Source organism: Hibiscus syriacus, unplaced genomic scaffold (assembly GCF_006381635.1).
Source record: "Hibiscus syriacus cultivar Baekdansim isolate YM2019G1 unplaced genomic scaffold, ASM638163v2 tig00110676_pilon, whole genome shotgun sequence".
Taxonomy (NCBI): Eukaryota; Viridiplantae; Streptophyta; class Magnoliopsida; order Malvales; family Malvaceae; genus Hibiscus; species Hibiscus syriacus.
Genome location: NW_024062820.1, coordinates 28155 through 52056, shown reverse-complemented (window position 1 = coordinate 52056; position 23902 = coordinate 28155). Strand labels below are relative to the sequence as shown.

Genomic DNA, 23902 nt, shown 5'->3' with positions numbered 1-23902 from the left:
TGACCCTCATTTTAAATTGGTTCTTACACTTTTAAACATTTTAATTCCGTTCTTAAACTATGAATACATTCTAAATTGGTCCTCAAATTTTGAGTATTTCATTTTCATCCCTAAACTGTTATTTTTATTCTAAATTGGTCCTCAATCTTTTGAATATTTCAATTTTATCCTAAATTATATGTATATGATAATCACATCTCGTGTTAATAAAATCATTAGGTCAAGTTATGTTATTATATGTTTTGGGGGAAAAAATAAAATTTAGGTTAAACTATAGTTGAAATGGATTACTTTGGATGGATTTGGGGATGAAATTGGAAGATTGAAAAGTTTAGGAACCAATTTAGTATGAGATTCATAGTTTGAGGATGAAACGGAATGTGCAAAAGTTTGATGACTAATTTAAAATGATAGTCGTAATTGAAAGATGAAATTGAAATGTCTAAAAGTTTAGAAACTAATTTAAAATGATATCATAATTTGAAGAAGTGTGATGCAATAAAAGGATAAGGGCAACCAAATATCAAACTCAAAATTAGTGTCAATTGAACACAATCATTACTACTCTACTTGTGTTTCAGACGGTAAAATTAAAGCATTCAATATACAAGGATTACAATCAACACACATCCTACATACGTAATTACTTGAATTTGAGTCCTTTAAAGAATAACATATGTACGCGAAAATAACGGCTCGATTTATGTTTTTTTTTGTTGATAATTTTTCCTCTAAAATCTTGTCTGTCCCTGTGCGTGAATCAAATTAGACCAGACCCAAGTTTCTACTTCCACCCCTTATTGAAGGGTTTACGTGCGTGCAGCCAGAAATTGAACACTACATCTTGCAGTGCAAATGAAATCTAAGTTCATGATTCATGGACTATAAGTAATCAATATTTTAGGCTGTAAGGGTTGCATGTCTGCTGAGAAACCCCCAAAGCCGGGAAAAAAACCCAGCAAAGATCTGCCAAATTTTCCCTGTTTGTTGTTTGGCAAGGATGGTACCTTTTATGTCTTGATTCAGTTCCCCCATGAATTAACAACCAAGAAATGTTTCGTTATCTCTCCATGAAACCAAGACAAAGTCCATAACTTCTGCTGATACAGTTTAGAATCCTCACAAGTTAGGGTTCATTTTCACTAGCTTGTCGTCCAAACTACTGTTTTAGATCAAACAAAGAGAAATCGATTAGTCATTTTAGAAAAGGAAGTTTGAAGGAAAGATAGTTGTGGCAATTTGAGGTATTCAAAATGAATTCCATATGCTTCATAAACAAACTGTTCATTGAAAGAAACAATACTGAGAAAAGATTGATGGAGAGAATGAATGAATGAATAATAATTAAGACATGATATAATATACAACTAAAACAAATTTGAATATACACAGTATATGTATGTGTATGACTGTATGTATATATAGAATTACTTACATTAAGGCCAAAGAGGCTTATTTTTCTATATCATGAAAATCCAGCTCTTCCCATAGCCTAACCTGACAGTTTCTGCAGATCTTTTGCTTTGAGTGTTTCAAACTCTGATGTCTACGCCTTTGGAACGGAGCTCTGAGAAGATATCTTTTTCCCCCTTCAGTTCAGTCCATTGAAGACAAAACCAGAAAAACAGCCAATAATACTTCTCTCAATCTCAAAGAAACTGAGTTGAGGCTTGGTTTACCAGGTTCTCATCCTCGTAGAAAAATCTGCCTTTTTGGCAAAGATTTACAGATCAATGATGATAAAAGTAATGGTTTTGCTGTTAGTCCTTTCGAGAACCTGGCGTATGGAGCCAAAAGGGGTTTCTCAGATGCCATCAAGAGGTGCCTGGTGTTCCTTCAGGTGCAAGGTATGTTCATCTTCAAAGCCTTCTTTTTCACCCTTTTTTATTTTATTTTGGGGATTGTTTTTCAATTTATTGAGCAGGATTTGTGAAACAGGGCACTGGTGGTAGGATGGCCACCGGTTCGATCATTCCGGAAGAATACAATGGCCAGCGATGAGGCCACTGCGGATGAAGGCCATTGCCAGTATGTAAAGGTGAGCATGGATGGAGCACCATACCTGAGAAAGGTGGACCTGAAGACGTGCAAAAACTACATGCAACTCTCATCGGCTTGGAGAAGATGTTCAGCTGTTTCACCATGTCTGAATACGTGGTCACTTATGAAGACGCGACGGTGATCAGATGCTTGTCGGCGATGTTCCGTGGCAGTAAGAATCTACGTCCATCGGCATATAAAAGAAGAATGATGTTAATTGAAATAAAACTCAATCGGTGTAATATTTATTTTAAGTACAATTATTCATATCTCTGATAGTGTTCTATCTATGTTTTGTTACTCAGGATGTCATCGATTCATGTAGGAGAATAAGGATTACGAAAGGTACTAGCTCCAAGGGCCATGTAGAAATGCAAGAATCATAGTTAATGCACAAGAAGAATCTTCAAAGGCTCCCTAAATTATACACATATCTTGTGAGATATCTTTAGTTTTATGTTTTTTTTTGTTATGTTTAACACGGGGTAAAAATATTATAGGTTATTTAATTTTATGTTTATTAATAAATGGCTAAATGAAATATTAGATTTTATAGAGTTATTTCAACGATAAAAATAAATATTCTTCTTAAATGATTCGAGTTCAAGCAATTACAAAAAATAACATGAAAATATTATAATATTTTTAGAAGTACAAACAAATTAGAAGAACAAGAGTGAAAATCATAGTTTTTAAATATGAATGATTAAATTAATTGAATTATTTTGATTTAGGATATTGATGATTAAAATTGTTATAATATCAATTCACGTTACTATTTATCTATGATTAAATTATCAATGATCCATTTATAATAATTTAATTGAATAATAAATTTATAAATTTAATAAAAAATAATTCATTTATTACCAAACATATAATTGAGTATAATTTTTTATTAAGCTAAGGTAATTACAAAGTAATATTTGTTCTAAATACTCTCAATCATGTGATAATAAATGCTCAATCACTCTATCACAATTGTCGGTGCTTAAACTCTTGACATCTAAGAACAACAAAAATTCCTTTAACCATGAGTAAGATAAGACATATTTTAATATTTTTACATATAAAAAATTGAATAAGCTTATTTATAATTAGAAAAATTAAAAATATGTTTAAGTAGTGGATATTTGAGGAAATTTCAAACATTACTTTCTCATTAGTACAAATCAACAAGTCCTTTATGAGAAGTGATAAACATTGATTCTCTCATCAGTAAATTACATTGGAAAGGCACCTGATCCTAATATTTACTACAAAATTTTTCTAAAAAAAAAAATAACAAGAAAATCATTATAACATGCTATGAAGAATGAAAACGTGTTTTCATCTACTGAAGTTAAATCAGATCTGATCCAGGATACTTTCAAGATTCAGGTTCAGAAATTTGCAGATATACCATCTGTGTATATCCGTTAAATACAGATCTCTCGAGCCTATCTAAACCGAGCCGTTGAAACAAGCGATATCGACCATCTTCGACAATAGGAGGAGGTGTACGGCCAGGATCATATCGAGTTTGGTGGGTGAGAGATGGGCCAGCCGTCGGTGGCAGCTCCCAATAAACATCAAGAATCGATTCAACGAACCTGCTGTTTGAAAATGCTCGCCATAAGAGATTATGGTCTATTGTGGTTAAAGTTATCCCGCATCTCTCTATAACACCCCACCATGCTTCATGTGGCCCACAAAGTCATCTGTATCCACAGCCTTCTCCCAGAATTCTTTCTTTTCGATCGAATCTGGCTCATCGCTGTCCCTAAAGCAGCTATGGCCACCTCCTGAATAAACAAAGCTCATAATCAGGGGCAAAAGTGCCCAAATAAGGCATGTGGGAATGTTTAATTCCCAAACTAATACATTCATCAGATTAATTTTTCATCTAGTGTATTTTTTACCGTACGTTTTCAGGATATCTCGGCGTCTTCAAGCCTAAAATTTTGTTCCATGGATTATCAGGCATCTTTTTTTTCTTCTGATTACTGTGATTTTTGGAGATTTTTCCGAAAAATCACATTTTCTTTAAATATTTACGTGTCAGACACCATTTGAAATAATATTTCTGATTTAACACTCTTTGTATTATTTAATTTTTTTAGTATTTTATTTTTTTCCTTAAATCATTATGTTAAAATCTGTACTGAAGTAATGTCATTCTTCTAGTACTTCTAAATGAACATCTTTGAAATCTTCATTATTACTTCCTCAAGAGTTATGTTCTCTTGAATGATATTTTAACATAATGATTTGATACGAAAACAAACGTCAGTTCATCTTCCTGAATTTCTCCATCATAATAAATATAGTGAATTCGCTTCATTCTTACACATTAACGTAAATAATTTAAATAATATAATTTTATAATATTACCGTATCGACAAAAATATTTCGACGTATGCTCTCGCTTTCTAATTTTACAACTACAAAAATTAATTGAAAATAATTACTATAATATTTTTTCAAATAATCATATATAATTATAAAAAATATTATATATTAAAAAAATTATCTTACAACGAAAGATCGAACGAACTTTTGAATCAAAGATAAGAGGATTGTCAGGTGATATTTAAGGAAATATTATCTCAAAGGGTGTCTGACATGTAAATATTTAATGAAAATGTGATTTTTTGGGAAAATTTCCAAAAAAATGGACAGTAATCATAAAGAATTTAACTAAAACGTTGGGTAATCCTATGGAGCAAAAACTAAAGACGCCGTATAATCCCATGGAGTAAAATTTTAACTTGAAGACGCCGAGATATCCTGAGAACTTTAGGAGGTACAGTAAAAAATACACTAGATGGAGAATTAATCGAATGAGTACATTAATTTGGGAATTAAATATTCCCGCATGCCTTATTTGGGCACTTTTGCCCATAATCAGGTATAGAACAAAAACACTTCAGAACGCACAATTTGAGTTATCGAAATTTCAGGGACCTTATGAATGAAAGTCGAGGCTGTAAATTACGACAAAATAAAAGAAGATAAAAGCGAATATGGGTCAAAAGCATGGCAAAAAGGGGGGGGGGGGACACTCACAAACCGAGAAATGAATTAAAGGAAAAAGTGTGGAAGGAGCATCTACCTCTTATGTAGAACTGGTCACAAATCTGCCTCAATGAGTAATGATCTCCAGTCCCAGTATCATAATTGTCTTCAAAAACAAGATGACGAAACCCAGCTTTCAATGCCTGCTTTAGCCTGTTCATGAAAGCGCATCATATCGGAATATGCACAACAACTCGAAAGTAAAAGGTAACCTTCAATCAGCTCCAGAAAAACCTAAAACTTGTTGGGGGGGGGGGGAGATCATCAATGCATAGATGCACCAAGTACCTTTTCACTTCATTTTGATGGTCATCAAAGAAGACAAGAACCCGGCTGAAATCGAAATTCCACGAACCTTTAGTACCTTCTAACACTTCCAAAATCCACAAAATCTTTTCCAGCAAAGTATGTGCAATTTTCATCAACAAAGCAGACCCCTTTTTCAAGTACTTCTCGGGATGCCGGGGTGTGATCGAGATAATTGGCGTGTCAGGCATTGCTTACCGCAGAACCCAAGTGGAATGTCCCTTGAACGCACCACTCTAATCATTATATCCGGTTTTAGCCACCGGGCAATGAACCAAAGCCCAAAGCTGTGGTCAAAACCCATCCCATACATGTTTTTGATTGGTCGCATTTCATATATTGGTACAAACTCCTCCAAGCCACTGATTAAATCTTTGGATGTTCATTCAACTGTTTTTCCATGTTTTGATCTGCCTTTTGCCAAGGATACAAATTAAATGGGCACAAACCATGCGAATTAAGAATCTAACACGCAATTGGGCCTTAGCAAGAAATAAAATAGTTACATAAAAAGTCAAGTTCCACCTTCAAAAAAGATTTCATCTTTAACACCATGAAAAACTTCCACAAACCAAGCGGAGGAGGATAACCAGGCTTGCAAATTTAAGAGGCGAAACATTGATAAAAGTAAAGAAAGTGGCCGCAATTTTGAGATGGGCAATTAAAATGCGTATGATATAACAATTGACCACAAGGAAATTGAAGATTAGTTCTTGACTTCTCGTTAATCAACAAAAATCAATAAAACAAGGTCAAATCTCTTATGAACCTAATACAGATTTAAGTGTCAAGAAGAGCATATTCAAATTAATTCTTAAAGGTTTTTACAATGAAAATGTAAAGTTTTAGCCAAATTTTGACAAAAGATAAGACAAGTTCGAAATTATCAACCCACTCTCCATTTATACAGCCCAGTGAATATTTCACCAAGAAATCAAATACACTAAGAGCGTGTTTGGTTCGGGGTATGTGGGATTACCATGAGAATGAAATCCTCATTTCCTCGTTTGGTTTGCCAGTAATCTTATTCCCGGTAATCTTTTATTCCCAACAGTGGATTTTTTGGGTATATTACCGGAAATGTGATTACACATTCCCTTAGGTATTGTTGGATTACCGACTTTTTTGATTAAAATGCCCTTAATTTTTTTTTCAAAAATATCATTCTTTTATCGTTAAATAATAAAAATTCTACGAATGTTAAATTACAAATTTATCCTTAAACTATTTTAAATTTATAAAAAAAAATCTATAATTAAATTTTATATGAAACTCAAGGGTTAAAATAAAATTTTACCATTTAATTAAACCTATTTATCTTTTTAATTTTGTAAAAATATTATATAAATTATATAAATTTAAATTTTTTAAAATATATATATAAATTAATTATAGTAATATTATAATAGAATTCTACTTGTTAAGAAATAAATATATAATAAGAATAATTTGATAAAATATACATTCCAATAATATTTTATTCCAAATAACAAACACTGTAACAAAATACAACATTCCAAATAATCTTATTTCCCGATAATCTTTTATTCCCACTTATACCTTTCATTCCGTGAACCAAAAGTAAGAGATAGTTGCATGAAAAATTAGTACAGAAGCTTAAGCTTTTAGGAAAACACCTAATCTTTACATTTAAGCTTTTGATAAATGCAAAAAATGGAAGATTTAATAGTAGAATCAAAATTTTCAGTTATATAATTACAATCGAGAAGAAATATTGAACATGTTAATAGAAACAAACAAACTTCTGAACTAATAATCAACTAAGAAACAAAAAGGAAAAATGGAAAATGCAGCAATGCGACCTAACGGCTACATCATTCAGCTAATGCAAAATGAAGGCAGCAAATAAACAAAGGAAGATTACAGATCCGATCTAAAGCCCATAAATACACCAGAGTAAAGCAAAACTTACACCAAGGAACGCCAAGGGAACCGAAATCGGAGTCAACACCATCGAGACCGAATAGACTGAGCCAAGAGATCGGGTCATAAGTCGAAACGCAAACGAAGGAGCGAGAGTTCAGCAGCAAAGAGAAGATCCCGAAAACGATGAAAATTAGGCAGAGAGAAAGGCAGAGGCACGTAGATTTGACAAGTCCGAAGCGGGAAATGTAATTGGTGGCCAAAAGATAGAGGTGAGGCTTCTTGGTTTTGGACTCGTCGTCAGAGAGAAAGGTGGGGGATGCGGAAGAGGAGGAGGCTGCTGCGCCGGCGGAGGATGAGGAGGGGAAATCGAAGTCGGACTGGGGCTGAGAGCGGCGGGAAGAGAGGGGCGGTTGGGGATTTGAGGGACGAGAGAGAGTGAGATGTTGGGTGGGAGTGATTACGGATACTCATTTTTAGGAAGCTAAACAGTGGTGTGTTTATATCAATTTTATTTTATTTTATATTTTAATTTAATAAATATTATATATTTAATAATTAAATTTGAGAATGTTTATTAATGTACATTTAATTAAATCGTTATGAAATATTTTTTTTATGAATCAATCGATAATGAAAGAAGATAAAGGAAGAGATTAATTGACTTTCTTTTTCTTTTATTCTTAAGCGATCAGTTAAATGTATATTAAAAATATCAAATGTGTAATATTTATTGCATTTGTGTATAAAACTAGACAAGATATTCATCCACTAAATGATGGATGCCTTTTAAAGAAAAAAATTGAGAGAACTGAAGGACCAAATATATATTTAACCCTATTACAGTTTATTTTCGTCCGGGAAAGTGAAATGGGTTCTTATCTTCGAATCAGAGTTGGCTTAAATATCTCGAAGCCGTTGCGGCGATGCCTACCAATTAGACGACGTGAAGATGGTAGTCCGAGGTTATGTTTGGTCAAGTATGAGCGACTTCTAACTTTCTGTTCTAGATGTGGTTGTATTGGACACGCGGTATTAAATTGTTCTCAGCCAGCAGATCCTAGTCAGGGTGTTCAATTTGGAGATTGGATGCATGTACCTTTTGCCATTAACACTAGTTTGCCACCAGTTCCTCGTCCTGGGATTGTGCAGTTCACGTCCTCAATGTCTTTTTCTCTTACTGTTCATGTTTCAGTTCCTGCTGTGGTTTCGGCTTTACCTCATTCATCTTCAGGAACGACAATTTCAACAAGTTCTGTACCAGTTTCCACACCATTGGCTATTTAGTCTTCTGACTCAGCTTGTATCCACTCAGATTCCTCGAAAGTGGCTGAACCTCGGGCTCGTGGTGTGCGCTCTCATCAGCGTGTGGCTTCCAGAGTTGATAATGGTGCCCTAGCTACATCCCCAAAAAGAAGTCGGGTTGCTGTGCCTGCTAATGACCCTACTGCTAAGCTGTCAAATGTATCTTCATGCTCTCATCTTTGTGTTCCGGTGGAGGCTGACCTTCAGCCCCACCGATCATTATAAAAACCTTGTGTTGGAACTGTCGAGGGCTTGGGATCCTTCGAACAGTTCGTGCTCTTGAGCAAATGATTGCTCTACAAGATCTTGACATCCTTTTTTTTTGTGAAACTCGACTTCAAAGGCCTCGGATTGATTCGCTGAAAAATCCGATTGGGGCAAAAGTGCCCATGGGAATGTTTAATTCCCAAACTAATACACTCATCCGATTAATTTCTGATCTAGGATGTTTTCTACAGGGTTTTGGGATCTTTCGGAATCTTCAGGGGTGTTGATTGTTTCTTGGGATCTCTAGGCGTATTTAATTAAAATCCAGGAAAAAAATTGGTATTTTTACACAAATATCACCTTAACAGAAATTAAATACTTGTTAGGCACTGTTTAAGAATATTTTACGGATCTAGAAAATTTTTAAATATTTTCTATAAAATTATTCCAGCATTAAATTACACAATACAATTATGTCTACCAATTACCACTTGACACTTTCTGATGCATTTTTTACCCTTTTAAAATCCTATACGTATAGTATATTCTAGGAAAATTTTGGGGGTAAGTAATTTAAAATATAAATAATTTTATAAAATATTACGAATCATCATCATCATTTTGAAAATAATTTTGCAGAAAGACGCGGTAAATGCACCGCATAGGATTTTGAAAAATATTTATAAAAGTTTTATAACTAATATTTATTTTTCAAAATCCTATGCGGTGAATGTGTCGCGCCTTTCTGCAAAATTATTTTTCAAAATCCTAGAATATATTATACGTATAGGATTTTGAAAGGGTCAAAAACGAATCAGAAAGTGTCAATTGATAATTGGTAGACATAATTGTATTGTGTAATTTAATGCATAAATTATTTTATAGAAAATATTTAAAAATTTGCTAGATCTGTAAAATATTCTTAAACATTGTCTAACAAGTAATTAATTTCTGTTAAAATGATATTTGTGTAAAACGCCAACTTTTTTTCTTTTTCTAGAGATACCGGGATTTCAACAATGAAATTCACCCTAAAGATGCCGAGAAATCTGGTCCAACTCTGAAGACGCCGAGAAATCCCAAAACCCTGTAGAAAACACCTTAGATTAAGAATTAATCGGATGAGTGCATTAGTTTGGAAATTAAACATTCTTACATCTTTATTTGGGCACTTTTGCCTGGGAATGTATGGATGTCTTTTTATGTGGCTAGTTGTTCTGTTGGGATCTTTTATTTTGGAAAGCTAATATCTCTATTCAGCTTCTGACTTATTCGGAAATGCATATTGATGCTGAAATTTTGTATCAGTCTTTGAGATTTCGTTTTACTGACATTCACAGGCGCAGTGATCGTCGACATCATTCTGATACGTGGTCTCTTATAGATCATCTTGGTGTGCGTTCTTCTCTTCCATGGGTCCTTTGTGGGGATTTCAATGAGATTTTATCTGATTCTGAGAAGGTTGGGGGTCGTAGGCATAATCGAATGGATATATTATGGGGGAGTTTGGGAAGGCTCTCTGACGTAATAATTTATAGGACATTCGACCCATTAGTGGCTGTTTAATTGGCACAAGGGTGGTTCTAACTCTGAAAAGATTTGTGAAAGATTGGATAGGTTTATTTCAAACTCGGATTGGCGGCAATTATTTTCGAATGTGGTAGTTTTTAGTGAATTTTCTGCAGCTTCTGATCATTGTCTATCACTTTAGATACTTCGCCTTTGTCATCAGGTTCTCTCCCATGTCGACAGGATTATTTCCGCTTTGATGTTTGTTGGGATTCTAATGTCGAGTGTGTTCAGAAAGTTAAACAAGCGTGGGCTCCTATTAGCTATTTAACGTTAATGAAAGTGAAGAACGTTGGAGCTGCTCTTCAAAATTGGCAGCGGAATCAATATGTGCAGAATAAAGGGAGAATTCAAGTCTTGAGGAAGAAGTTAATGCATTCCTTCATAGGCCTATGACTAATGACCAGATTTCTATATTTGCAAAATGTAAGGAGGATCTTCAGTTGCGGCTGAGGCATGATGAACAATATTGGCGACAACGGTCTAGGGTGTAGGGGCTTGCTCATGGGGATAAAAAACACTTCTTATTTTCATTCAAGGGCAACAAGTAGACGTAAGAAGAATCGTGTTGTCAGGCTGTATACTTCAACTGGAACTTGGGTTGATGAAAGGACGATGTTCATAGAGAGGTAGTTGCTGCTTTCTCCCAAATTCATCCTAACAAGGCGCCGGGTGTGGATGGTTTACCGGGCAGCTTCTATAGGAAGTTTTGGCCGATTGTAGGTAATGATGTTACTGCTCTTTGTTTGGATTTGCTTAATGGTCGGATTTAAATGTCTGAAATTAATCGAACGGTTCTTATTTTAATTCGTAAAGTTTTGGAGTTGCGGCTTATGACACAATACAAGCCAATCGCCTTTTGTACCGTGATTTATGAGGCTGTTTCCAAGGTGTTTGTGAATCGGCTTCGACCTTTATTGTCTGCTTGTATTGATGAAAACCAAGGAGTGTTTGTCCCAGAACGATTGATCTCTGATAATGTTGTTATTGCCCATGAGTTATTTCACTACTTAAAATGCAGTTCTCAAGCTTCTCCTAGGGGTTGTGTTGAAATTGGACATGGAAAAGGCGTATGACCGGATTGAATGGCCTTATTTGCGTGCAATTCTTCTTCAGCTTGGATTTGCTAAGAGTTGGGTGAATTTCATCATGTCCTATGTTTCTTCTGTTTCATATCAGGTTCGTGCTAACGGTAGCTTAACTGAATTATTTCATCCGAATTGTGGCCTTAGACAAGTTGATGAATTTACATGTTTGCAAGTTATTTTGAATTTATATGAAATGTGTTCTGGGCAAAAGGTGAATTATTCAAAGTCACGCCTTTTCCGTTGCCCTTCAATGCCTGCTGCCATGAGAGATACATTGAGTAATATCCTTGGTGTTGAGCTAACGGATGATTCGGGATCATATCTTGAGATGCCTCTGATTATTGGGCGCAATAGGACTGCTATTTTTGGCTACCTCCGGGCTAAAGTCGCCACTCGGGTGCAAGGTTGGACCAAAAATATATTATCATATGGAGGACGTGCAGTGTTTATAAAATCTGTAGGTTAGGCTCTTGCTACGTATACGATGGGTTGCTTTCTCATTCCCGATGGTATTGTGCATGAGATCTCAACCATTCTTCAATATTATTGGTGGTCGGAAGATCTTGGAAATCGAGGTTTGGCCATTAATTGCTTAGAACACTATATGCCAGTTGAAAAGAATGGGAGGTTTAGGGTTCATTGACCATGTTTTTAATTTAGCAATTCTTGCTAAACACATCTGGAGATTCCTTCGACATCCGCAAAGTCTTTTGGCTCGTTTTTTGTCGGCCAAATATTTTCCTTCGGGGGACATTGTTAATGCTCAATTGGGGAATAAACCTTCGTATGATTGGAGAAGCATTTGGACAGTGCTGCAGCACTTTTGACCGGGATTTTATTCATAAGTGGGAATTAACAGTAATGTCCGACTGCATCAAGACTTATGGGGAGGTATTGTGTCTGTTCAGCTTTCGGATGTTTATTTGGACAACCCGAAAAATCTGATCCGTGTAGGTGACTTCATGGTGACAAATGAGCCTCACTGGAATGAAAAAATAATCCGAGAAGTCTTTGCCGCGGAGGATGCATCTACGATATTGTGAACTCCGATCGCCCTAATCCAATTAGATTTAATCATCTGGGCTGGTCACTCTTCAGGAACGTATTCTGTCAAATCTGGTTATTTGTGGTTGTCCAAACGCAACAGAATTCAGCTTTCTTCATCACGTTTGTGGCTTGTGCATTCTCGTTTATAAATGATGCCTAGAATGCGTGTTTTTGGTTGGAGAGCTGCTCTGTTAAAAGTTTCAAAGTTTGGCAACCAACTTTGAAAAATGTTTTTTTCAAAGTTTGGTAAATGTTTCTTTGAAAAATGTTTTTCAAAGTTTGGTAAAATTTTGGTAGATGTTTGTTGAAAATAGGAATGGGTAAATTCACTTTAGTCATTGCACTTTAGGGTATTTTCAAAGATTAGTCCCTAAGTTTCTACTATAAATACCCTTACCCATTTAGCTTCAAAATCATCCCAAAACATTTCTTTCTTCCTATACTAGAGAGCTTTCTTGTGAGTAGTGAGTGTTTTGTAAACACCTGTAAATTTTCTCTCTTAGTAAAAGATCTGCAGCAGCCCGGAGACGTAAGCATAATTGGCTGAACTCCGTTATCAATTTCGGGTATTATTTTTCCGCTTTATTTTGCATTCTCACTAATCTGGTTATAGGGAAATTACTTGTACTCGGTTTATTTTCCTAACAACTGGTAATCAGAGCTTTTGGTTGTGAATTTTGCCAATTTTTCTGCGAGGTTACTATTCATTACTATTCACGTGAATAGTGAATTTCGTGAATAGTGAAATTTCGGTCGACGATACGAGTTTGTCGACAGTGGTGTTCTAATACACGGTGGTTCGCAAGAATTGTCAGAAACGATCCAAAAGAAGCCAGATTCGAGTGGAAGCGATGGCTGCAGACGAAGGGAAGGTGAAAATTGAAAGTTCGATGGTGCGGACTTTGGCTTTTGGAAGATGCAGATTGAAGATTTTCTGTACCAGAAAAATCTTTATCAATCTCTCTCAGGAAAGCAACCAGAGGGCATGAAGAATGAAGACTGGGCTCTTCTCGACCGACAAGCCCTCGGAGTTATCCGACTGACGTTATCCCGCAATGTTGCTTTCAACATAGCAAAGGAAAAGACCACGGCGGGTCTTATGGCGGCTCTCTCCAGTATGTATGAGAAGCCATCGGCCTCAAACAAAGTTCATTGATGAGGCGATTATTCAATTTGCGGATGGCGGAAGGGGCATCGATGGCACAACACCTAAATGAACTCAACACAATCACAACCCAGTTGAGTTCAGTGGAAATTGAGTTCGATGATGAAGTTCGAGCTTTAATTCTCTTATCATCTCTACCAGACAGTTGGAATGCTACTGTTACAGCAGTCAGCAGTTCGTCGGGAAACAGCAAATTAAAATTCGACGATGTTCGGGATCTGGTATTGAGTGAAGAAATTCGACGAAGAGAATCGGGTGAAGCATCAACCTCCTCAGCCTTGCACACCGAGTCTAGAGGGAGAACTTCAGAAAGAAATTCAAATCGTGGCAGATCAAAATCCAGAAGGGGAAAATCAAGAACAGGAAATAAAGATTTTATCTGTTATAATTGCGGCAAGAAGGGTCACTTCAAAAGAGATTGTCGAGCACTGAAGAAAGATACCGGTGCACAGGAATCTGCCAACGTGACAGAGGAGACAGGTGATGCCATGATTCTAAGCGTCAACAGTCCGATTGAATCATGGATCTTGGATTCAGGGGCATCTTTCCACTCCACCCCATACCAAGAAATCATGGAGAACTATGTCAGTGGTGATTTTGGGAAGGTTCATCTTGCTGATGATGAAACCTTAAAGATCGTCGGAAAAGGAGACATCCGACTAAAGTTGCCAAACCAGACCACCTGGAAGCTGACAGGAGTGAGACATATTCCTGGCCTCAAAAGAAATCTGATTTCTGTTGGACAGCTTGATGGAGAAGGATATAGCACAACCTTTTCAGGCTGTGAATGGAAGATTACCAAAGGAGCACTCGTCATTGCTCGTGGTAAGAAGACTGGTACTCTCTATGTAACCTCAAATTTAGAGAATATCATTGCAGTAGCAGATGCTGATGGAAAATCAAACCTATGGCACCAAAGGCTTGGCCATATGAGCGAGAAAGGGATGAAGACACTTTTGTCAAAAGGGAAGCTGCCGGATCTAAAAAATGTAGATGTCGGACTATGCGAGGATTGCATCTTTGGCAAACAAAAGAAAGTCAGTTTTGCAAAGATTGGCAAGACACCCAAGGCAGAATGGTTAGAATTGGTTCATACTGATGTATGGGGACCATCCCCAGTTCCATCTCTTGCAGGCTCACTATATTATGTCACCTTCATCGATGATTCAACAAGGAATGTGTGGGTTTATTTTCTGAAGAAGAAATCAGAAGTCTTCGATATCTTCAGAAAATGGAAGGCCATGGTGGAAAATGAGATTGGTTTGAAAGTCAAGCGGTTGAGGTCTGACAATGGAGGAGAATACAGAGACAGTAGATTTAGAGATTTCTGCGCAAACAATGGGATCAAGATGGAGACAACAGTTCCCATAACACCGCAGCAGAATGGCGTAGCAGAGCGCATGAACAGAACTCTGAATGAACGTGCCAAAAGCATGAGGATACATGTCGGATTGCCCAAATTTCTATGGGCTGAAGCTATCAACACTGCAGCTTACTTGATCAACCGTGGGCCCTCAGTTCCTTTGGATGGCGGAATACCAGAGGAAGCTTGGAGCAAGAAAGAAATAAACCTTTCATACTTAAGAGTGTTTGGTTGTATTTCTTATGTACACATAAACTCTGCTGAAAGAAGTAAACTTGATGCCAAGTCCAACAAATGCGTCTTTGTTGGTTACGGTGGTGATGAGTTCGGTTACCGGTTTGGGACTACGAAAATCGAAAGATCATCAGAAGCAGAGACGTCATTTTCAATGAAAATGTGATGTACAAAGATAGGTCAACCGCAGAATCAAGTAATACCGAAGCTGAAACAAAGGAATTTGCTGAGTTCGAGGAGATTTCTGGAAATGATGTTCAGATCAATCCTGAAGCAGTTCAAGAAGAACCAGGCACACCAGAACTGAGACGCTCCTCCAGAATTCCTAAACCAACCCAACGGTATTCTCCTTCTTTACACTACTTGTTGCTGACTGACAATGGTGAACCAGAGTGCTATGATGAAGCAATGCAAGTGGAGGATTCAGTCAAGTGGGAGTTTTCCATGAAAGATGAGATGGACTCGCTTATGTCAAATCAGACATGGGAATTAGCTGAATTACCACCAGGCAAGAAAGCGCTCCACAACAAGTGGATTTACAGGATCAAAGAAGAGCACGATGGGAGCAAACGCTACAAAGCAAGATTGGTTGTCAAAGGCTTTCAGCAAAAAGAAGGTATTGACTACAATGAAATTTTCTCTCCAGTCGTAAAATTGTCTACAATCAGACTGGTGTTGAAAATTGTAGCTGCAGAGAATTTACATCTTGAGCAGTTAGATGTAAAGACAGCTTTCCTTCATGGTGATTTGGAGGAAGAAATCTATATGAGGCAGCCAGAAGGCTTCATAGAGGCAGACAAGAAAAACCTGGTATGCAGGTTGAAGAAGAGCTTGTATGGTTTAAAACAAGCTCATAGACAGTGGTACAAGAAGTTCGATAGTTTCATGAGTAGCTGTGGTTTTATCAGATGCCAAGCAGATCATTGTTGCTACATCAAGAGGTTCGACAACACTTCATTATTTATTATTGTACGTTGATGACATGCTCGTTGCAGGCTCAGACATGCAAGAGATTATACACTTGAAGCAAAAATTTTCGAAGCAGTTTGCTATGAAGGATCTGGGCGCTGCAAAGCAGATTCTTGGGATGAGGATCAAGAGAGACACAAAGTCGGGGACTTTGATGTTATCACAGGCTGAGTACATCAACAAAGTACTCTCCAGGTTCAACATGCAAGATGCTAAACCAGTAAGTACACCTTTAGGTGTTCATTTCAGACTCTCCAAAGACCAATCACCAAAGACGGAGGAAGAACGTGCACACATGGTGAAGGTGCCGTATGCCTCAGCAATTGGAAGTCTGATGTATGCCATGGTTTGTACCAGACCAGATATTGCTCATGCAGTGGGAGCTGTTAGCAGGTACATGAATAATAAGGTACACTGGGAAGCAGTCAAATGGATCCTCAGATATCTTCGGGGTACCACAAACAAAGCACTTTGTTTCAAAGGTGGAGATATGATACTGACAGGCTATGTAGATGCTGACTTAGCCGGAAATGTCGACATCAGAAGGAGCACTACAGGGTATGTCTATACTCTAGGAGGAACTGCAGTGAGTTGGGTTTCTCAACTACAGAAGATAGTTGCTCTCTCCACAACTGAAGCAGAATATGTCGCTGTTACGGAAGCCATCAATGAGATGGTTTGGCTCCAAAGTTTCTTGGAAGAGTTAGGCAAGAAACAAGAAAACAATATCTTGTATTGCGACAGTCAAAGTGCTATCCATCTAGCAAAGAATCCGTCTTTTCATTCCAGGACAAAGCACATACAATTGAGATATCATTTTATCCGGTCTCTTCTGGAAGATGGGATTTTGAAACTTGAAAAGATTAGTGGAGCTCAAAATCCGGCAGACATGTTGACAAAGACGGTGACTACGGATAAACTGAAGTTGTGTTCAACTTCAGTTGGCATGCTAGAATAACAAGACCAGACATGCTGCTGCATTGATCGAGGTGTGAAGACATATTAAAATCAGTCTTCAAGTGGGAGATTGTTAAAAGTTTCAAAGTTTGGCAACCAACTTTGGAAAATGTTTTTTTCAAAGTTTGGTAAATGTTTCTTTGAAAAATGTTTTTCAAAGTTTGGTAAAATTTTGGTAGATGTTTGTTGAAAATAGGAATGGGTAAATTCACTTTAGTCATTGCACTTTAGGGTATTTTCAAAGATTAGTCCCTAAGTTTCTACTATAAATACCCTTACCCATTTAGCTTCAAAATCATCCCAAAACATTTCTTTCTTCCTATACTAGAGAGCTTTCTTGTGAGTAGTGAGTGTTTTGTAAACACCTGTAAATTTTCTCTCTTAGTAAAAGATCTGCAGCAGCCCGGAGACGTAAGCATAATTGGCTGAACTCCGTTATCAATTTTTGGGTATTATTTTTCCGCTTTTATTTTGCATTCTCACTAATCTGGTTATAGGGAAATTACTTGTACTCGGTTTATTTTCCTAACATGCTCATGAGGCTCTGCCGGTCGGACGTAGAATGTTTCTTGCTGGTATTGCTGATGGTTTATGTAGTCTTTGTGGTCAACGGGAAGAGACGGTGTTGCACGCTCTCCGTGAGTTCTCGGAGGTTCGGCCATTGTTTCAGGTTGCTGGTTTACCTTCATTTCTTAGGGCTGGGGAGTTTGATTCACGTGGATCATGGTTGGAGTCTATTCTCTTCTTAACTGATGCCAACAATTTCACATATTTCATTATCCTTCTTTCTCAAATTTGGCATATAAGGAATGTGCTCGTGCATGAAGGACGTCTTTTTCCTGGTTGGTATGTTGTATCATCGTCCCAATCCATGCAAACTGCTTTTGAACGTGCTGTTGCATCCATTCTAGAGAACTCCAATGTTGCAAGATATCAGGATTATTCTTCAAGTTGGCGTAAACCACCTGCTGGATATGTGAAAGTCAATGTTGACGATGCTTGCCCTTTTCAATCAGGTTATCTAGCAGTGGGAGTGGTTATCCGAGACTCGGAGGGTATGGTGCTCGCTGGGAGGGGAAGCCGTTTAGATTGTCCCCGAGATTCCATGCTTGTTAAAGCCCACGCTCTTTGCGTTGGTCTCCGTTTAGCGGTGACGTCAGGTATAGCCAGAGGTTTAAATAGCGTTCGCAGTCACGTTTTCGGTCACGTCGTGTTTATCACGGTTGCGGACATAACGGATGTCATGCGGGTATCGCGTGTCGGAACCGCCTTTCGGTTGGACCCCGAATTAGACTTCGACTTGGATTAAATGGTTAGAGTCGCCACCGACCACTTTAAAACAAATTTAGGTGGGTCGAACACCATCTTACCTGATCTGCGTTGTATCAAAAACGTGTCGGGTTTGGGAGTCGGTTACGGTCAAGGAAGGATTAGCACCCTTGAACCGCCCTTTCGGTACCAATTAATTTTCGGTTGTCTTTATTTGCGAAAATTGAAATTTAAATTGAAATTCAAAAATTTAATCCAAATTAATTACCTTTGATCGATTGAAAGTATCCCTAAAAAGTCAAAAGTGTTAGATTGTAAAAATGAAAATAAATATGAGAAAAAAATAACAAAAAATATTAATATAATAATATTAATATATATATATATATAACAATGTAAAAAGAAATAAAAAATATTAAAATTAGGAGAAAATGATAAATATATATAAATTAAATAAAAAATGAAATAAAAAGAATAAGTCAAAAGTTGTTATATCTTCCATGTTTTGCGTGTAGAGAAACTGGGTTTGCAATTAAAATGCTCTTTCACTCCTCGTGCTTTTAAATATTGGCTTTGGATGCTCCACGCTTATTTTTTGTCATTTTCTTCTCTCGGTTTTTTCAAATCATTGTCCATTCCTCTGATTTTGATTCCTCGTTTGTCTTTTTGTTATTGCCTCTTGATGCATGAGTCTATTTATAGTCTAAAAAAACTTATTTTTAGCTCAGATTTAGAGACTTGGACTCAAAATACTTCGGTTTTAGTGTTTCAATAGGATTCAAATACATTGATTTTAGTGTTTCAATTGGACTCAAATACATTGGTTTATTTTCTTAATCTCACTAAATCGAGATTGTTGAGTGCGGGGCCTGCAAAATAATAAAATAAAAATATATTAATAATAATAATACTATATATATAATATAATAAAATATTTTTGTAGACCCGGACAAAAACGGGTGTCTACATCATGGTCGTGAATTTTTTTAAATGTCGCACAACTTACCCTAAAATGACTAAATTAAATATAATTAAAATAAAATTGTAAAATTTAAATTGCATAAATTTAGATGACTAGAATTAAGACTAAATTAAATAAAAATTAAAGTTTACATTTTAAATTAGGGGTTAAATTATAAATTCTAAAAGTGAGAGGGATCTCAAATTAATATATCCTTTAAAATTATATTTTAAAAATTATTAAAAATAAATAAATATCCCCTTCCCCGATATTTCTGGTTCTTCCTCCCCCTTCCTTCTTCCCTATCATTGTCTGAAACAAAACAAAAAAATTATGCCACGGTTTAATAACGGTTGTTGCGTCCCATTATCGGCGTAATCGTCTGTTTCTCGTTAAATTGCAGGCACAATCGGCCGAGATTAGTGTGAATCTGTGACCCATCACAAAACCCATAAAAATCGATTTCGGACGGTGGCGTGACCGTAATATCACGGCCGCTATCACGTTTTCGGAATGCTATTTGATACCTTGGGTATAGCAGAGTTTTGGTTGAGAGTGATGCAGAATCACTTGTTCATCAGGTTCACCATTTTTCTTCTGATTCTTGGTGCTGCGGTTTATTCTTGGTGAAATGCATCATATCCTTCAATCCAATGCTCACTTTGAGATTCATTCTATAAGTCGTTCTGCAAACGAGATTGCTCACACTCTGGCTCATTTTGCTTCAACGTCTTCTTAAGATATTTCGTTTGATTATGATTATCTTATGTGATTAAATAGTTTTATTGTGAAGGATACTATTAATAGTTAATGCATGATACTAACAATCAGTTGGTTTAGTAGGATGAGGTACTAAGCCCTTTAAATAAAATCAGGAGTTCGAATCTTCACCTCTGTAGTACTCGATCTGAATTAATCGATCAATATCATATACTAGTGATTAATTAAAAAAAATAGTTAATGCATAGTGGGCACTCTTTTCCCTACTTAGGTTAGAGGGGGTTTTAACGAGTGCCATTTTATTTCCTTAACCTTCGTTTCCTTTACTTCCATTCTTTCATAATTTTCTTGGATAAACTAACCTAAGGTCACTAAACTATTGACTAAATTATATATTGAGCACTAAACTAAAGGTTTTATGAATTAAATCACTAAACTTTTGATTTGATTTTAATCAATACATTGGTCATTAACTATTAACATAATTATTAATATGACTTTTAATTAAATTTTTATAATAACACATTTGATCCTCAATGCTTATACATTCTATTAATGTGTTTAATGAGTAAGTAAATAGAACAAAATGTGTTATTATCTTATTATGACCAAATTGATAAAATATATAAATAATGAAAACCAAATATGTTATTATAAAAATTTACTTAACTATCACATCAATAATTTCATTAACAATTAAAGGTCAACGATATCAATGAAAATAAATTAAAAATTTAACGACCTAACTGATAAAAATTTTAGTTCAATAGCCGTAGTTTATTTTTTTATCCAAAACATAGTGTAAGATAAGTCGAGAGTTACTATTTTGATAATGTAAGGAAAATTCTACACCGTACGCATATCGCAATACACTATTAAAACAATACATTAAAACATACTACTAATAAAATTATATTTATTTAAAACTAAAAAATATAACGATTTATTTAAAATTAATCATTTGTTAAATTTTAAATTTAATTTTAATAGAACTCAAATTAAATTGTTATTTTTTTTATTAAAAATGTTAAGGTTTCATCTCAAATTAATCAACAACCACCGTCAGCCGCCACCGCGTTTCGTCGGGAAACCATTTTATACAATATTCAATGTTGTTGGAGAGTTGTACCAAGAGAAAACCAGCCTTCCTCCACCCAACCGACGATCGCGAACGATACTGTTTTCGTTTACAACACCGGATGCCCGATCATTTTCTCTTGTTTTAAATGCGTGTAGACGGTCGGAGAACCATCCACGACCGTCATCCATCCTAGCCGAACCGCCTTCCACCACCGCTGCTCATTCATCGGGAGTCTCAGCTTGAAGCTTCCTGTTCGTTGGCCTTGAGTAAACCCAGATTTGGATCCAACACCGTATCACGCCAGCAGCTGCTTGTGGCAAGATGGTCCCTCCTCGCCCCGTTGGAGACATGCAAGCAAGAAGACAAATCTGAGTTGTAATTTTTTTATTTGATTTCTTCCCATTAAAACTTTGTAAATGGATTATATAAACCCTAAAAACAATGAATTTTTTTTTCGATCTTTAAGAAAACCCACAAGCAATACACCAAAGCTTTTCAAAGGAACTTTCACCATTTACAAATTTCCAGTGCCTTTCTTCTTTAGTTTAAAGCAAAAATAGGGAGAAAGTCTGTGCTTTTACCTGGCGTGGGAACTACGAAGATGGGGTCTCAACGACCTTCCATTGTTGTTTGGGATATCATCCCGAAGGGGCGAACGGTGTCCCATTAGGGGTTGTCGGAGTCCGAGCAAACGAAGGGTCGAGAGTCATTTGTGACGTTTAGGGCTCGTTTCATTGGTCTTCAGCCTCGGATCTGGGTACTATTACAGTCAATCGAAGAGAATATGTTGGTTTAGATTTGTTTTGGGTTGTTCCCTACCGCCTCTGGTAGCAGTCAATCTGTCGTCGGTGGACGAAATAAACTTCTTAAATTAATTAACATTTTTAATAAAAAATTATTAATTTTAAATAAACCGTTATACTCTTTAATATTTACATAATAAAAATAATTTTATTAATGATATATTTCAATACGTGACTTTAGTAGTTCGTGACGTGCGATGTAAATTCATTTATCACTAGTATCTTCTTTTATGAACAAATTTATACTTTTCCTTTTTTTTATTCTTTTCTTAAACTTGGTGCAAGGAATTGTTAACAATCCTCTTCGTTAAACAAACATTATACTCTCTTTTTTCATTGCTTACAGCTGGTGCAAGGAATTGTTAAAAGAAAAACAATTCTATCATGGGAATCACTCCAACTTGTTTCATTGAGTTAAGGTACATTTATAAATTATTACGTCTATTTAAATTTAATCGGGATTTATATTTCTATTTATAAGCAAAGATTTTTACGCAGGAATTAATTGGAAGGAAAATTGCCCTCAATTATGTATTTATTGATTCATCTATATATGCATTGTATTTTATCTTTATTTTTACTTTTCTTACTGTCGGAGGTATCCCACGGAAGCTGCTCTCAACCTGACGTTGGAGGTAGCCTACTACCTCACCCCTAACCCCATTGCATATGGGAATAGGGTTTTGTTGTTGTTGTTGTTATAAATTATTATGTCTTTTTCTTTTTTATTAATATAGAGTAAGTATAAGACAATATCTTTTCAAAGATAACTCCCAAACAATTTACATCAAACGCTCACACATCTGATATTTCTAGTGCTTAAACTCAACATCTCAAAGAATGACAATAATTCATTTACCATCGAAGTCACTCGGTTTGTGCCATTTATAAACTATTCACATACTTAAGACATACCATTATTCCAACCTATTTATTTACTAAGCTAGCTAAACAATTCACATACTTTCACATACATGATACATCGTTGTTATACTTAATGTTCCGATCCAACTAAACTACCTTACAGGTGTTTCAGTTTCACTGAACTTCGATACATGTCTTCTTAAGGGAAGTAGGAATGCTATTCGTGATGTTTACTCTATAAGTTTCTATACATACTTAAATCTACCAAAATCCTCAACATTTAGATTCCTAATCTATAATCTCTTTCTAATCAAGCCGCTCGTTCCCCTCCCGACAACAAATTTTTAATGGAAGTAGGAATGTCATATGTCCCGTTTTCTCTTCAAGTTTCTAAACTTCATCAAAGTCCTTAATTTTAATTTTAATATGCGCCAACACATATTTTGACGTATGAAATATAAAATCTAACCCCAAAAAATGAACGATAAACAAACATAAAAAAATAATACAACATATATACAAATTTATAACTTATCATAATTTAAAATATAATATTAAAACCATTAAACTTTCTAATTTTTTTGCATAAATGATTTCAAGAATAAAAATATTTTGTATTCCATCATCATTTTTTAGGATAAATTATACGTTTAATACTTAAATTATCAGTTTTTGTCTGTTTTAGTACATAAACTTTCAATTTTTTTAAAATCATACCTAAAGTTTAGTGTTTGCTTCATTAGTACCCTTATTCAAAATTTAACATTAAATTTTGAATTTTTTAAAAAAGTTTAGGTACTAAAATGGACTAAAATTGATAGTTAGGTACTAAATGCGGACTCAGGGTCATGGTAGGGTTTTCGGGGGCCCCGTACAAATTCTTATAAAGGGGCCCATATTTTCTAGATATATTCAATTTCAGGACAACAATAGTGGCGTTTTTTTGACAGACGCCGTGATAGATCCATCTATAATGGTGTTTTATCAATAAAGCCGTAATAATAGTGGCTTTT

The 23902-nt window shown here is 35.8% G+C and overlaps 2 protein-coding genes and 1 pseudogene across 2 annotated transcripts; 2 read left to right on the top strand and 1 right to left on the bottom strand.

Moving 5' to 3' along the window:
- Positions 1-1395: 1395 nt before the first annotated feature.
- Positions 1396-2426, top strand: LOC120137750 (auxin-induced protein 22D-like). The gene is made up of 5 exons (XM_039153436.1): positions 1396-1411; positions 1596-1847; positions 1953-2038; positions 2125-2232; positions 2346-2426. Exons 1-5 carry the CDS (start codon positions 1396-1398, stop codon positions 2424-2426), a joined length of 543 nt encoding a protein of 180 aa, XP_039009367.1.
- Positions 2427-3348: 922 nt separating this feature from the next.
- LOC120137676 lies at positions 3349-7743 on the bottom strand (annotated as a pseudogene).
- Positions 7744-17753: 10010 nt separating this feature from the next.
- LOC120137953 lies at positions 17754-18500 on the top strand. Its single transcript, XM_039153589.1, has one exon. It carries the CDS (start codon positions 17754-17756, stop codon positions 18498-18500), a length of 747 nt encoding a protein of 248 aa, XP_039009520.1.
- Positions 18501-23902: the final 5402 nt, after the last annotated feature.

Excerpts from the sequence above, each read along its gene's own strand:
- LOC120137750 (XM_039153436.1), top strand. Across the intron at positions 2,039-2,124 it reads GCCATTGCCAGTATGTAAAG|ATGTTCAGCTGTTTCACCAT; the intron begins GTGAGCATGGAT and ends GGCTTGGAGAAG. Across the intron at positions 2,233-2,345 it reads GTAAGAATCTACGTCCATCG|GATGTCATCGATTCATGTAG; the intron begins GCATATAAAAGA and ends TTTGTTACTCAG.
- LOC120137953 (XM_039153589.1), top strand. The coding sequence starts at position 17,754 with ATGTTTCTTGCTGGTATTGCTGATGGTTTATGTAGTCTTTGTGGTCAA.